The sequence below is a fragment of the Phyllostomus hastatus genome, unplaced genomic scaffold (assembly GCF_019186645.2).
Source record: "Phyllostomus hastatus isolate PE091 unplaced genomic scaffold, TTU_PhHast_1.1 phas_scaffold_397, whole genome shotgun sequence".
Lineage (NCBI taxonomy): Eukaryota > Metazoa > Chordata > Mammalia > Chiroptera > Phyllostomidae > Phyllostomus > Phyllostomus hastatus.
The window spans coordinates 5,153,216-5,169,380 of NW_025334029.1; the positions used below are offsets into that span (position 1 = coordinate 5,153,216).

General features: G+C 39.3%; 1 protein-coding gene across 7 annotated transcripts in view; it reads left to right on the forward strand.

The window, feature by feature from the left end:
- The window catches only part of MTMR1 (myotubularin related protein 1), a 93,077-nt gene that overhangs the window by 3,399 nt on the left and 73,513 nt on the right, over positions 1-16,165 (forward strand). For 4 of the 7 annotated variants that reach the window (XM_045820468.1, XM_045820474.1, XM_045820470.1 and 1 more), the window contains exons 2-3: positions 5,429-5,534; positions 16,069-16,092. In XM_045820468.1, coding sequence (XP_045676424.1) covers positions 5,429-5,534; positions 16,069-16,092 — 130 coding nt within the window. The remainder of the gene's footprint in view (positions 1-5,428; positions 5,535-16,068; positions 16,093-16,165) is intronic. The other 3 variants (XM_045820469.1, XM_045820471.1, XM_045820473.1) reach the window with 1 other exon arrangement.

Genomic DNA, 16,165 nt, shown 5'->3' on the forward strand with positions numbered 1-16,165 from the left:
AGCCTCTCAGCTGTGAATATATCAGTTGTGAGACACCAGTTGTATGTCCTAGAGGCAGTTCGTGTATATGAACCTGGAGTTCAGAGGTGGTGTCTGGGCTGCAGACCTCAATTTGGGAATTATCCATGTAGAGATGAGGCTTAAATTCATGAGGCAGGAGAACACAGAGGAATGATGGGTGTCCAAAAAGGAAACCGGAATAGGAATTGAGCAATGATATCAGATGTGAGAGTGAAATGTGGGATGGGGCTCTAGTGTAAATCCCAGCTTTAAGGCCCGGGAGGGGTGCTGGGTAACTAGTTGTGTTTTTCCATGATTTAGAAAACATGGGGCAGATGCTGGTTCCGAATTGGTTGAGTTGGCAGGGTCTTTGGGACCAACCAGTGGAGATGTCTCCTAGGATTATGGGAATCTGAATCCAGAGGGAGAGTCCAGATGGAGAAAACAAAGCTGGGAGGCCCCCGAGTGGTTGTTGATACCTGGCGTGTGGAGGGACATTTTACACACTGAAGAGAAGATATAGGGGAAAGGAGACATGGCTTCCCTTTTCAGGTCTATCATTCACAGTTTTGATGCACACTCTTAAAAGTGACTGTGAGAGTGGAACCTGGCTCTCCTGCTGGGATTTAGTCCCACCCTGTGGACTGTGGGGCCCTCCCCTCTGTTCTGAATACTGTACTTCTCTTAATGATGTCAAAGCTGTGGTCCTGCAAGAGGATGTGGCTTGTTCAAGATCACAGAACTAGCAGGTGACAGAAACAGGACTCGATTCAGACCTCTTGGCTACTTGCCTACTAAACCACGCTGTATATAACTTTGTTGGCCAGGACGCTTTTGGTTGCAGGTAACAAAACAGAAAGCATTCTAGCTTAAGCCAAAAAGGAACTGTGTCATGGCCATCACAACATTTGGAGCCCGAGTTGCAAACAGTGTTGTCAGGGAACACCCCATCTGTTGTTTTTTTCTTGTCTTACTCTTTATCTTTGTAGGTTTCTCAATGTGGATGGGGTGAGGAGTAGCCTTCAAGGGGCTGAGATAGATCCACACTACCCAGGGTCTAAAAGAAAAGCTTTCAATTGGCCCAGCCTGGGTCACTTCCCCACAAGTGGGGTCAGGAGGAGCAAGGGGTCAGGTACTCCCCTTCCCCCTCTCCCACAGAGGCCTATGAAGTCAGGGCAGGGGGTGTTCCCAATAGTAGAGAGAGTTGTCCTTATCAGAAGAAGGGAGAAAGGATGCTGAGAAAATAGTAAAAATGGGTCATCCATGGTGGGTAAGCGGGCAGGTTCCTACTATAAAATTTGCAATCAGGGGTTGGTGCTGGCAGAGAAAAAGGCCACATGATGACAAAAGTATGCTATAACTGGACAATAAAGGTGACTTAGGCTTTGAAAAAGGAGATAAATCCTTCCCTTTTCCCTCCTCCTTCCTCTTAGTTAGAAATTGTGGCTGCCCTGGCTGGTGTGGCTCAGTGGAGAACCAAAGGGTCATTGGTTCAATTCCCAGTAAGGGCACATGCCTGGGTTGTGGGCCATGTCCCCAGTAGGGGGTTCAGGAGAGACAACCACAAATTGATGTTTCTCCCTCTCTCTTTCTCCTTCCCCACCTCTCTAAAAATAAATAAATAGTCTTTTTAAAAAACATACTCATATCTTAAAAAAGAAATTGTGGCAAATGAATTCTTTTTTTAATATATTTTATTGATTATACTATTACAGTTGTCCCATTTTCCCCTCTTTATTTCCCTATGCCCTGCATACTCCCTCCCACCTGCATTCCCCTGCTTTAGTTCATGTCCATGGGTCATACATATAAGTTCTTGGGCTTCTACATTTCTTATACTATTCTTAACCTACCCCTGTCTATTTTCTACCTACCCTTTATGCTACTTATTCCCTGTACCTTTTTCCCCTCTCCCCTTCCTGTTTGTTCCCCTGCTGATAACCCTCCTTGTAGTCTCCATTTCTGTGATTCTGTTCCTGTTCTAGTTGTTTGCTTAGTTCCTTTTTGCTTTTTTTTTTTTAGGTTCAGTTGTTAATGGGTATGAGTTTGTTGTCATTTTACTGCTCATATTTTTTATCTTTTTTTTCTTAGATAAGTCCCTTTAACATTTCATATACTGAGGACTGGGTGATGATGACCTCCTTTAACTTGACCTTATCTGAGAAGCACTTTATCTGCCCTTCCATTCTAAATGAAAGCTTTGCTGGATAGAGCAGTCTTGGTTGCAGGTCCTTGCCTTTCAGGACTTCGAATACTTCTTTCCAGCCCCTTCTTGCCCGCAAGATTTCTTTTGAGAAATAAGCTGAGAGTCTAATGGGCACTCCTCTTTGTAGGTAACTCTCTCCTTTTCTCTTGCTGCTTTTAAGATTCTCCTGATCTTTAATCTTGGGCAATGTAATTATGATGTGCCTTGGTGTGTTCCTTCTTGGGTCCAACTTCTTTGGGACTCTTTGAGCTTCCTGGACTTCCTGAAAGTCTAGTTCCTTTGCCAGATTGGGGAAGTTCTCCAGTATTTTTTCAAATAAGTTTTCAATTTCTTGCACTTCCTCTTCTTCTTCTGGCACCCCTATGATTCGGGTGTTGGGATGTTTAAAGTTGTCCTGGAGGTTCCTAAGCCTCTCTTCATTTTTTTTTTTTTTGAATTCTTGTTTCTTCATTCTGTTCTGGTTGAATGTTTCTTTCTTCCTTCTGCTCCAAACTGTTGATTTGAGTCAGGGTTTCCTTCCTGTCACTGTTGGTTCCCTGTACATTTTGCTTTATTTCTCTTTTCATAGCCTTCATTTTTTCCTGTAATTTATGACCATTTTCAACCAATTCTGTGAGCATCCTGATTACCAGTGTTTTGAACTGTGCTTCTGATAGGTTGGCTATCTCTTCATTACTTAGTTGTATTTTTTCTAGAGCTTTGATCTATTCTTTCATTTGGGCTATTTTTTTTTTTTGTCTCAGCAAACCTGTTATTTAGTAAGGGGCAGAGCCTTTATGTAAAATGAACACGTCCTAGGTGTTCACCAGGGTGGGGCAACCCACATAGCTGCGTTGTGATGTTGTATGTGGGGGAGGAGTCCAAGAGGGAACAATGCAGCTTGCTACACTCTCTGCTGGTTTTCAGTCACTTGAGAAAGTGACCCCAAATCAAATTAGGCCCTTCTGGTGCTGATTCCCGAGTGGGTGGGTTTGTGTATGTTCTAGGACCCTGTGGGTCTCTCCAACAAACTCTCTTGTGAGGCTGGGAGTTTCTCTCACTGCCACCCCAACCCCCCACAGGTGTTTTCAGTCAGAGGTTTTTAGGCTTTATTTCTTCACACTGGAACCCTGGGTTGTGCAGTCTGTCTCGCTCTCCAGTTGTTCCTCCCATTTTATCCGCACGCAAATGTGGGACTGCTTACTCCATCAGCTGCCACCCTGCCTGCTAGGTCCTCCAGCTGTTGCCACCTCCAGGTGAATTCTTTCCACCAGGCTGCCTATCTCTGCCCCTCCTACTAGTCTGGATGAATGTTTCTTCTTTAACTTCGTGGTTGTTGAACTTCCATACAATTCAATTTTCGGTCAGTTCTAGTTGTATTTCTGTTTTTAAATTTGTTGTTGTCTTTCTTTTGGTTGTGCGAGAAGGCACAGTGTGTCTCCTTATGCCTCCATCTTGATGGGAAGTCTGGGATTCTTGATGTATCATAGGAATGTCTGCCCATTCAGCAAATGTTTTTACTTATACTTTTTAGTCCCATAGATAACCACTGAGCTATCTCGGTCAGAGACTGCAATTTAGATCACTAGTAGAGAACACCAAATATCTTTATTTTACTATTTAGCCTATTTTACATACTGCCTGGGAATCCAAGTTTTTCTAACTTTCTAATACATGAGTGTGGATTTAAATAATGATCAGATTTTTCAAAGCCTGGAACATTCTTTACAGTGAAAGCTACCTGCAACACAAACTTTCATAAGAATCTTTTATCCTTTTGCTTGATTTCTTCAGTGCTTTGACCAGATGAGAGAGAAATCTGGCCTCTAGGGGCTAGTTTTTAATTCCCTCTTTGCCCAGTTTTCTTATGTGGTCCTTAAAGTCAGAAGAACACAGCCTGACCACTTACCAGTCATGTGAATTTCGTCAAACACTGGAATCTCAGTTTTCTCATCTGTAAGATGGATCATTATGAGGCTGGGGTGAAGCTGTGTTTAAAAATGTGTTGAATACTTTGGAGCACCATGCAAGTGGAAGGTGCCATTTTCATTGCATTGCACTGTTCTCATATAAGGCAGTGGCTATTATCTGTGGTTCTGGCCTCTGTTTTGCTCTCTAGCTCAGTTAGTTGGCTGCTACTGATTGTGCTATGTCTGGCAGGATAGCCCTAATGGACCTGTAGGCAGTCTTGCCACTTTCTCATTGGCCATGTCCCTTCTGTGCTTCAGTTTTATCATCTCAGATACAAGTTGGCTATTCCCTGTTCTGTCTTCTTATCACACTGTTGTTGTGAGGCTCTGATACCATAATGGACAGGAAGAGCCTTTCTAAGTCATCAAAGCCCTTATAGAAATGTGAGATAACATTATTACTAGATACAGGATGCCATTTTTCTATTATGCTCTTATAAAAAAATCACATAATCAACTTTGCTCTGTTAAAAGTCACTTTGATTTACTCAAAATTACATTATTTCCTATATTTAAAACTACCAACATGAAACTGATTGAATGTTTGAAAAGCATATGATATAAGATAAGCATTTCACTTTAGAATTAATGTTCTATTTACATCACATTAAGAATATCCACTCTATATACAGGGGTTGGCTAAAGTAGGTTTATAGTTTTCATATGGAAAATAATACAATAATAAATAATACAAGAATGAACTGTTTCAGGTACTTACAACTGTAAACCTCCTTTTTCCCATCCTTGTAATTTTACCCTTACCCTGTAAGGGTAAAATTCCATGAAATGATAGGGAATAACTTGCTTAGAATCTTAAACTTAAAAATAAATTATTGATTTATTTAAAACCAACTTGGAAGCTAATCTTACTTCTTAGATGTTAGTATTTCACTTCTTTTTTATATATATATTTTAAAAAGATTTCATTTATTTATTTTTAAAGAGAGGAAGGGAGGGAGAAAGAGAGCAAGAGAAACATCATTGTGTGGTTGCCTCTTGTGCGCCCCCTACTGAGGACTTGGCCTGCAACCCATGCATGTGCCTTGACTGGGAATTGAACCCTTGACACCTTGGTTCACAGGCCGGTGCTTAATCCACTGAGTCACACCAGCCAGGGACAGTATTTTAGTTCTTATATTAGATGTAAAGGTAACTAAATAGTCTAATAAAAGTTTGTCTGAAAATAGAAATGTACTTATATCCCCAGTCAGTGCTCATTTTTCTCACCAGGAGCCTATGTCTTAAAATATTTTAATCACACTATTTCTTTTAGTCCCACAGGATCACATGTTGAATGGTGTAAACAGCTTATAGCTGCTACAATTTCTAGCCAGATATCAGGTTCAGTGACATCAGAAAATATATCCAGAGATTACAAGGTAAGTGGCATTGAGTCCTTAATTCATTTTCAATATGCCAAGTAGCCAAGAAGCTTTGCAGTTTTAATTGGAGTGAGACTTTGGCCCCTTGTTGCTGGACAACCATTTGGTTGGGAACAAGGCTGAAAAGTTCTCAGGAACTTTAGAAGAGAAATTTATCAGGATCTAGTACATGTGGTCATAATTTTGTAATTAAGTGGAAAAACTGTCTTTAGATTATAATCATTCTTTTAAAAATTCAGTTTCATTTTTTTATTTATTATGTATTTTATTATATTATATATTATATTTTATTATAATAAATACCTATGTCTTCTTTGTTAATATTCTGAATTTCATAAAATATCTGATGTGCAGTGTCTCCCTAACATCATAATTTATTACTGTATTTAGGTACTACTTGTGGGTATTCAGCATTAACATATGATAACAAAGTGTAAAAATTTTTCAAAATCTCAAGAATATTTTATCGGCCGCCTGATTTTTGTAGTCCCTATTGGGTTAACAAATATCTTTTTGCTTATTTTAAAAGTTGGATTACCTGTTTATTCTTTTTTTTATTTTTTAAAAAGATTTTATTCATCCATTTTTAGAGAGGGAAGGGAGGGAGAAAGAGAGAGAGAGAGAGAAACATCAATGTGTGGTTGCTGGGGGTCATGGCCTGCAACCCAGGCATGTGCCCTGGCTGGGAATCGAACCTGCGACACTTTGGTTCGCAGCCTGTGCTCAATCCACTGAGCTACGCCAGCCAGGGCTTGTTTATTCTAAAGTTAGAGTGGAAAGCTCCTAGTCAGCAGAAAGGGGCTGCGGTTTCCTAGCATGATCATGGAACTTAGCAGGTGATCAATAAATATTTGTTGAATCAATTAACAAATAAAAAACTTGGGTGTTCCATCTTTTAGGCTAAATATTAACTTTGTTTTAATGTCAATAAACTATTAACAGGTATATTAAATGAAACCATGTTTACATTTTAATCGTAATGTTTGCTTGAAATGAGTTTTCCATATATTATAGTCATTTTTTTTGCCTGCTAGTAAGAGAGAATTGATTTTCACACATTTGTGTTAATTACATTTAGTATTCCAGACTACTCTCAGTCAACAGTCTCTCAAAACCATGGTCCTTGCCAGGCATCAAGTCTTACAAACAAAGAACTACAATAAAGATCCTAATTGATTCCTAATAGCTGCTCCTTGTTTAAGTGCACTGGCATAAGTTCCTCTTCAGCTCATAATATAACAAGTGCAGAGACTGACTCAAGAAGCTATGTAATTGAGATTTGGCTGTCATGTTGTACTTGCTTCATCCAAGCTGTTGGATGTTTTTGATTACACCTACTGAAGAAAAGCATGGCTGTGCATTAGTAGAAATTGGATGATCTGCCCAGCCAGAGGAGTGATAGTATATATTTTTTAATAGGTTTCTCTGCTATTTGGTTTTCATGTTTGTACATATAGGGGCAGCTGGGGTTCCCGGTCCTCAAAACCCTGCTGGGAAAATATGCTACCTCCAGGTAGGAGAAATATCTGCTGCATCACCAGTGCCTGAATAGCTGGTCACTGAGCAGCTACTGACCCCATTGATCCTAGTTGCCCTATTGCCCCTATTTAGTTGAAAAACTGTCCTGCTAAGTAGAGAGGCTCAAGGACCCATATTAGTAGAGAATAGCTGTCAGTCCTTGGAGTGATTTTCTGGATGGACAATTATCAGTTAACTGTAATGTTTTCATTTGGTTGAATTTTTGTTAGTGCTGTGTGGATTCTATAAAAGTTTGAATATTGACCATGTGCATAGCTTTCTAACCTATATGTTAATAGATCAGTCTGAGTCTGTACTTAAACATGAAGTAACTAAGTTATTTTGCAATTTTAGTCTATTTACAAATTTTGCATAGCACAATTGGCTCATATTGGAATGGTTTAACAGATGGTATTCATAAAAAATAAGGCTTTTCTATATTTTGTAAATTGAATTTTAAGTATCTACATTAGATCATAGCTAAAGCCTCTAATGAATTATTGTAAAGCAGTGTGTCTTATAGTTGTCTTTGTTATATTTGCCCTGTAGCCAACTCTGCAAAGTTGGCATTAAATTTATTATTTAGGAGTTATGTGTTTTTCAAGGAGAGAGTTTTTTTAAAATAATAAATATTTTTATTCTGAACCACAAGAATAGTTTTATATGCTACTTATAAAGTAGTTCTTAAAATCAGCATAACCAAGATCAGCCTTTGGGACACCTTGGAGCCATTGTATGGGGTTTTCCCTAAAAGTCCATGTACAATTTCTGGAGGATTTACTTTGTAGTCATCAGTCAGTAATATTTGAAATTATCTATCTTGCAAATATCTGAAATACATGCTCAATTTGGGGGTTAATTTATTATAGCTTAAACTCAAAGTCTGTAATTAGATGGGAACAAATGTTTATATGGAACAGAGTACTTGTATCTTGATTTGAAATGCTGATTGTCTTCTGAGATATAGGCTGCTGAGAGTGGTTCCACATCATCATCATCCTCATTAACCCGGTAGCACATACAGGGCTTTATGGTTTTGTAATACTTTTTCACATATCATCCATTTAAGCCTTAAAACAACTCAGCGAGGTACCTTTTATTATAATCATCATTGAACAGATGAGGAAATCAAGCCTCAGAGAGGTTACTTGACTTGTTTAATATCATGCAGTCAGAACTGGGATTTGAACCCAAGTCATCCCACTGAAAAGCTAGAGTGAGTTTTAAAATTTGTGCCTTGCCCCACCCACCATCTTTAAAGATGTGGCTTTTGGGTCTTCTTACATCAGTATTCACTGGAGTGCCTGCAAAAATACAGCTTCCTCAGACTCCATCCTGCTCAGTGAATCAGAATCTCCGAAGGCAGTGAACTCAGTGCTTCCTATCTTTCTTACATATACTAAAATTGGAAAAGCTAGGTTTCTGAGGTTTAGATCTGTTGAAATTGGTGATGAAACCATACATTTCTCCTACATGCCCATAAATCTGAATAATTACCAACTTATGCTAGATTTTGGGGAACATTTGTTTTATCATTTTCTCTTCTCAGAAATTGACAGCTCAGGATCAGATCACCCAGAGTGTGCTGAGAATATCACTGATATCACATGAGATGAGTTTAGATAGTATGTCCATGGACATGTTTTAACAATTACATAATTATTTTAATGAATCTTAGAAAAACTAGCACATCAAACTTGTCTCCCTAGTTCAAAAGTTTGTCCTAGAGGGCTAGAACTTTATAGTCTGTTTTTTTCACCACTGTGCCTCCAGCATTTAAAACAGTGCCTGGTGCTAGCAGGTGCTCAATAAATGTTTACTGGGTACATGAATGTGTGGTGTGTATACAGCAGGTATTTGATAAATGTTTGTTAGACAGATGGCAGTGAACAGAGATGAGTTTCTGGGAATTGTTCAAGCACCAGAAGGAGCTGAGCACCCTGAGACACTTGTAAGATGGAGACAGAAGTGACAGTTTTGAGGGAGAATGTTGGGCTTGAGGTTGCCCAGGCTGAACCCTCACCAAGTAATGCTAGTGTGAACAGGGCACCATTTTGACAAGACACAAGCACTGAGGATTTGAGCCAGGCACTTATGGAGGACTGGGCTAGATTAAATGAAATAATATAGTTAAGGATTGTACTGATATGTTCTTAGGAAATGTTAGAAGTGACACAGTTGATCGGTTTCCATTGCTGGGAAAGTAGAACTAGGCCAAGAAGAGGCAACATGATGGAATAGTGCAAACAGTACTGGTTAGCTTTATGACCTTGTATAACCTCTGGCTGTCAGTTTCCTTGTCTGTAAGGCTAAGAGAATTTGCATTAGATTGTAAGTCTCTAAATTCCTTTATTTCTAGAACATTCTTCAACTCTGTTTTGTCCAAAAGGATTTGATTCTGGCTAGTTTTCAGGAAATTAGGGCATTGGAATTTTAATATAACCATCCTGCCTCTGGCTCCATCATCATTATCGTCATCAGCTCTCTGTACTTCCCCTTTCTTCATCCGTGCACACTTGGTAGCTAAATCTCCTCTTTAAATATTGTGAAGAAAAAGGAAAAATGGAGGGGGTCCTGTACTAAGTTTAACCATTTAACAGATTATTACAGTGATTAAATTCTGGATCTTCAACAAACATTTCCTGAGGGGCTTTGGAGGGAAGTGGAATGCAGTGTATGGAGAAGGCTTCATTGTACTTGAACTATATGTGTGTGTGTGTATTCAGTCCGCACATACGATATGTTTTATTGATTTAAGACAGAGAGAGAGAGACAGACAGACAGACACAAGCAGACAGACAGACATCAGTGGGAGAAAGACATTGATCTGTTGCCTCCCATATGCACCCTGACTGGGAACTGAACCCTAAACCTTTTGGTGCATGGGACGATCCTACAAACACCTGAGCCACCTGGCCAGGGCTAATATTTCTTTTCTTTTAAATTTATTTTATTGATTGTGCTGTTACAGTGGTCCCATTTTTTTCCTCCCCTTTATTCCCCTCCACCCAGCACCCCCCACCAACATCCTCTGCCTCCTTAGTTCATGTCCGTGGGTCATGGGTAAGTTCTTTTGCTTCTTCATTTCCTATATTATTCTTAACTTCCCACTATCTATTTTGTATCTACCATTTATGATTCTATTTTATAAAGATTTATTTATTTATTTATTTATTTATTTATTTATTTATTTATTTTTAGAGAAAGGAGAAGGGAAGGAGAAACAGAGGGAGAGGCCTGCAACCCAGGCATGTGCCCTGAATGGAAATTGAACTGGCAACCCTTTGTTGTGCAGACCTGTGCTCAGTTCACTGAGCTACACCAGCCAGGGCACATTTATGATTCTTATTCCCTGTACCTTTTCCCTGTTCTCCCCCAGCGCCCTCCCCACTGAAAACTCTCCATGTGTCTCCATTTCTGTGAGTCTGTTCCTGTTCTAGTTGTTTGCTTAGTTTGTTTTTGTCTTTGCTTTTTTCTTTTTAGGTTCAGTTATTGATAGTTGTGAGTTTGTTATAGTTTTACTCTTCATAGTTTCGATCTTCTTTGTCTTAAGTAAGTCCCTTTAACATTTCATATACTAAGGACTGGGTGATGATGAACTCCTTTAATTTGACCTTATCTGGGAAGCACTTTACTGCCCTTCTTTCTAAATGATAGCTTTGCTGGATAGAGTCATCTTGGATGTAAGTCCTTGCCTTTCAGGCCTTCAAATACTTCTTTCCAGCCCCTTCTAGCATGTAAAGTTTCTTTTGAGAAATCAGCTGATAGTCTTATGGGCACTCCTTTGTAGGAAACTCCTTTTCTCTTGTTGCTTTTAAGATTCTCTATCTTTAATCTTGGGTAACTTGATGATGTGCCTTGGTGTGTTCCTCTTTGGACCCAACTTCTTTGGGACTCTCTGAACTTCCTGGACGTCTATTTCCTTCACCAGATTGGGGAAGTTTCCCTTCATTATTTGTTCAAGTAAGTTTTCCATTTCTTGCTCTTGTTCTTTTTCTGATACCCCTATAATTCAGATGTTGCAACGTTTAAAGTTGTCCCAGAGGTTCCTAAGCCTCTCTTCATTTTTTTTTTGAATTCTTGTTGCTTCATTTTGTTCTGGTTGGATGTTTATTTTTTTCTTTTGTTCCAAATCATTGATTTCAAGCCTGGTTTCCTTCCTGTCACTGTTGGTTCCCTGAATATTTTGCTTTTTTTCACTTTGGGTATTTTTCATTTGTTCTTTCATTTTGTAACCAAGCTCAATCAGCCAGGGTTTTGAACTCTTCATCAGATAGGTTGGCTCTCTCCTCATCGCTTAGCTCTTTCTGGAGTTTTTCTCTGTTCTTTCATTTGGGCCCTATTTCTTTGTCTTGGCACACATAAGTTGTAAGGGGGTGGGGCCTTTGGTATTCACCAGGGCAGGAGAACCCTCCTTAATGAGCTGTGGCACTGCCTTTGGGGGAGGGGCCAGAAAGGGAACAATGCAGCTTGCCTGCTTGGCTCCAGCCCCACTTTCCAATGAACCCTCATGTGATACTGGGAGTTTCTCCCACCGTGGCAACCCCCGCCATAGTCCACAGTGAGCTCGGCATCTCAGTTTCCCATTCAGTCAGCCCTTCCCACATGGTCTGCTGCCTTGCTGGGGGTTCTTTCCGTCGGCCTATCTTACTGGTCTGGTTGGTCTGGTTGATCTGGTTGATTTCAATTCCTTGGTTGTCGGAGTTCCATACAGTTTGATTTTCTGGCACTTCTGGTTGTTTATTGATTTTAGATTGGTTGTTATCCTCCTTTTGGTTGTGCAGGGAAGCGAAGGATTTCTACCTACGCCTCCATCTTGGCCAAAACTCAGTGAAAGCCATTTAGAGGTAGGTAAATTTTTAGTTAACTTTCAGGTGGTCTTCTTGCTTTGTTACATAGAGTAAGATTGTTATTAACTTTTTTGCACCTTCTTGTAGGTTCTTGGCATGTGTAGGAGTTGAGAGAGGCAATATGAGGCAGGTCAAGACAGTTGTGGTGCATGTTGGATAGGCTGGGACCCATCAACTTCAAAAGGTTACCTAAATAGTACTGATTTTAACAACTGTTTCATGAGTACTTATCCACTCAGGTACAGTTGTATTATCCAATTTAACCCTCCCAATACTCTGTAGGAGAGTGGTGTCCAGCATCACTGATTTAGAGAAGAGTAGACTAAGAATCCAAGGGCTTGTGTGGCTTGTCAGGGGTCTGGTGGGCAGTAAAGCAGAATTTGACACCAGAACTCATTCCTATAACCATTATGCCAATTTGCCTACAGAAGCTTTGGTTGGGAAGGCGTTTTGTGACGTCTTTCCATGAGGCTTAGATAAATAACTGCTATGGTCTTAGAGCTGGTCAGGACCTTGCAGCCATTTTGGAAACTCCTCTCCTTTTGTATGTGTAGAGACTGAGACCAAGTGCAGACAGTAGGAGGCCCTGAATAGGTCAAGGAGAGCTGGTCCCAGGCCTCCTAACTTAAAACCACTGCTTTCTTCTGCAGCTTTAATCAGCATTCGAATCAAGAAAAGAAAGAAAGAAAGATAAAAGAATCTCTTTGTGTACCTGAAGTGGCTTATTTCAGGAGAGATGTAAACTAAACCAGAGAAATACACTTGGGTATCAACTTAGAGACTTTCAAGAGAGCCTCCATTGACCTTCTTGGTCTCATACCAAGAATACCAAGGATTTCATTACAGTAGGTAAAGAATTATGTGAATGTAAAAGCACATATCATCCTACCCATTTCCAGGCTTTTGAATTAGTTTATCCTTCTAATAAGAAAGGCCTGTTGACAATGATATATGTCCTACATGTAAAGAAGACCCATTTAAACTACTTGTGAATCCTGCTTTGTTGTTTCAATTGTTAATATCCCTTTATAGAGAAAGTGTCAAAAATAATTATAGTTACAGAACAAATATGAAAATAATGGCCTGCTAGAGCAGAGGTTTGGAGGTAAAGAAGGGAAACAAGGGGAAGGGTAGTGGTATTATATTCTTCATCAACCCTCCAAGAGAGATTGTAAGCTCGAAGACTCTAGTTTAAATGTGTTAATTGTAGTGGCACCATGCTGAGGTAGTGTAGCAGACCAAGAGGGTTTAAATACTTGCTCTGCTACCTTGAACTTGTCCAGATTATTTAACTGTACCTTGGTTTTCTCAACCCTAGAGCCAATAATAGTTTTTATCTCACAAGGTTGTTCTGAAAATAAAATGAGTTAATACATACAAAGTGCTTGGAAGAGTGTCTGGCACCTAAAAATCATGCCATGAATATTTAAAAATTTTTATTGAATTTATTAGGGTGACATTGGTTAATAAAACTTTATAGGTTTAAAATGTACAATTATATAATATCTAATCTGTATATCATATTGTGTTTTCACCACCCAAAGTCAAGTCTCCTTCTGTCACCATTTATCCCCCCATTACCCTCATCTAATTATCCCCACTCCCATGAGTATTTTTTATGATTCACATGCTGCTTAAAGAAGACAGTAAAAGAAATAAAAATCAAAATTTCAATCATCATATAGTAGGAAGAGGGAGTTTGATAAAGCTTATTTTCTCATCTTTTAAAATGGGAAGTAACTAGCTACTGTAAAATGGAGTTAACTAGCTACAGGGGAGTCCCCATTAGACTGTCAGCTGATTTCTTAAAAGAAACTTTGCAGGCTAGAAGGGATTGCCAAGACATATTCAAAGTCATGAAAATCAGGGACCTACAGCCAAGATTGCTCTACCCAGCAAAGATATTTAGAACTGAAAGGCAGATAAAGAGCTTGCCTGACAAGAAAAAACTAAAGGAGTTCATAATTACCAAACCATTGTTATATGAAATGTTAAAGGGACTTATTTAAGAAAAGAAGATCAAAACTATGAACAATAAAATGGCAATACATACATACCTGTCAACAATTGAATCTAAAAAACAGACTAAGCAAACAAGAACAGAGACAAAATCATGGATGCAGAGAGTGATTTGATGGTTGCCAGATGGGAGGGGGCTGTGGAGGAATGGGTGAAGAGGTGAGCAGATTAAGAAGTACAAATAGGTACTTACAGAATAGTCATGGGGATGTAAAGGGTAGTATAGGACATGGGGTAGCCAAAGAATTATACGCATGAACCATGGAAATGAAAATGGGTAGGGGGTGCTGGGTGGAGGGGCAGAAGGGTGAAAAATCGGGACAACTGTAATAGCATAATCAATACAATTAAAAAAATAAAGTTGACAAATCAAGAAGTCAAGGTGTAACCATATTTATGGTTATGGAGGCAATCCTCAGAATTGAAAATAGGTACAGTTAAGCATGGTTATCACTGAGGAATGAAGCTCAGGGAGTGGAGAGTTTTGGGTTTTTTTTAAAAGATTTGATTTATGTACTTTTAGAGAAAAGGGAAGGAAAGGAGAAAAGGGGGGAGAGAATCATCAATGTGTGAGAAAAACATCAATAAGTTGCCTCTCACACGCCCTCAACTGGAGATCTGGCTCAAAACCCAGGCATGTGTCCTGACTAGGAATAGAACTGGTGACCTTTTGGTTTGCACAACACCACCCAACCTGCTGAGCCACACCAGTCAAGGTGGGAGTGGAGACTTTATATTTTGAGTTTTTATTGCCACATATGTCCCATTTTGAGTTTTTATTAACATAAGCATGCAGTTTATATTAACTTTTATTGATGTTATTAATGAATGATAAACCTCACCTATTTAAAGCATATAATTTAATAAGTTTTGATAGGTGTACACTTGCAAAACTGTTATCACAATTAAGGTGATAAAATATCCATCACCACCACTCTCCAAAAAAGCCAGGTTTAAGTTTCTTAATCTAAATAGTCTGTGTTTAGGAACTTATGGGCTTAAATCTCTTTGTGCTACAGCATCACATAATTCAGAAAACCTTTTTTTTTACTTGGAGTATTTACATTTAATGATGATAGCATGACGAAGTCTTCATGTGTTGTTCTTATCTATACTGAAAAAATCTATACAGCTAATAAGAACCTCTGGTGATTTTTTTTAATGATCTCTTTTTCATAGAACATCCAGTGGTTAGATGATCAGATTTCAGGTTTTGGAATGGGGAACAGATGATTAAGGTCTTTCTCAGACCATTACCACTATACACTTTTCAAAAATTCCTTTCATTCTCTGCAATGTTTCTTGTGTCCTGGGCTTCCCCAATGCACATGCTGCATGTTCAAGTAGCATTCATAGGCTACTGGTTCAGGAAGAACTTTGCTGAAATCAGTGTTCGCATTTAAGGAAACTTGTCTTCTCCTTGGGGGGCAGCAGCCCAGGCCTCCCCTACCCTCCTCTGCCCTCTCAGACCAGGTAGCTACCTCTTCCCACTGGGAGCTGCCCCTCCCCAGGCAGCAGGGGCTAAGGGTAGGTAAGACAGCCATCCTCTTGGTGGGGTGGCCATATCTGGGAATCTAATCCTGGAGTCCCCAAGTGCAAATTGGAAATATAATTTCTGCAGAAACCAGGTTATATTTGTGGTTATCTAGGTTTTGTGGTACCGTTAAAGCTGTAGCTGAGCTATTCTCTGGGTAAAATGTGGGAAGTTTTATGGGTTTTTTGTTTTATTTCTGTGGGGTGGTTTGGGAGCAGAACTGCCTTTTTATATCATTGTTTCTCTAGGGAAAATCATTCAGTATTCCAAACAGATACACAAATGAACTTTTCAAACACTGCCTGTTCACAATGACTTGTGATAGTACTTGACAGAGGTGTTTGTGTTTAAAATAATGTTGTTTGTCTTAGCCTAAGGGCAATTAGTTTCTTCAAACCATAGACTTGCCTAAAAATTATAGGACAAATGTGTTAAGGTTGATTTGATATTGAATGAAACTTAGAGGGCAAATGTGTTAGGATTGATCCTGTTGGTCTTATGTAGAGGAGTATGATGTTTCTTATGGAATGGGCTGGTGAACTTAATGATATTTTGCAAAGGTCAATAGTAACATGTTTGTGATGATGATGTTCTATATTTTAACTAACAGGTTTTCAGGAGGCCTGATATAAGGGTAAGGATGTTTGGCAGATGGGCCTCCTACTTGTGTGTGTCTGTGCTTTACTGAACATTGAGTCTATTTAGTG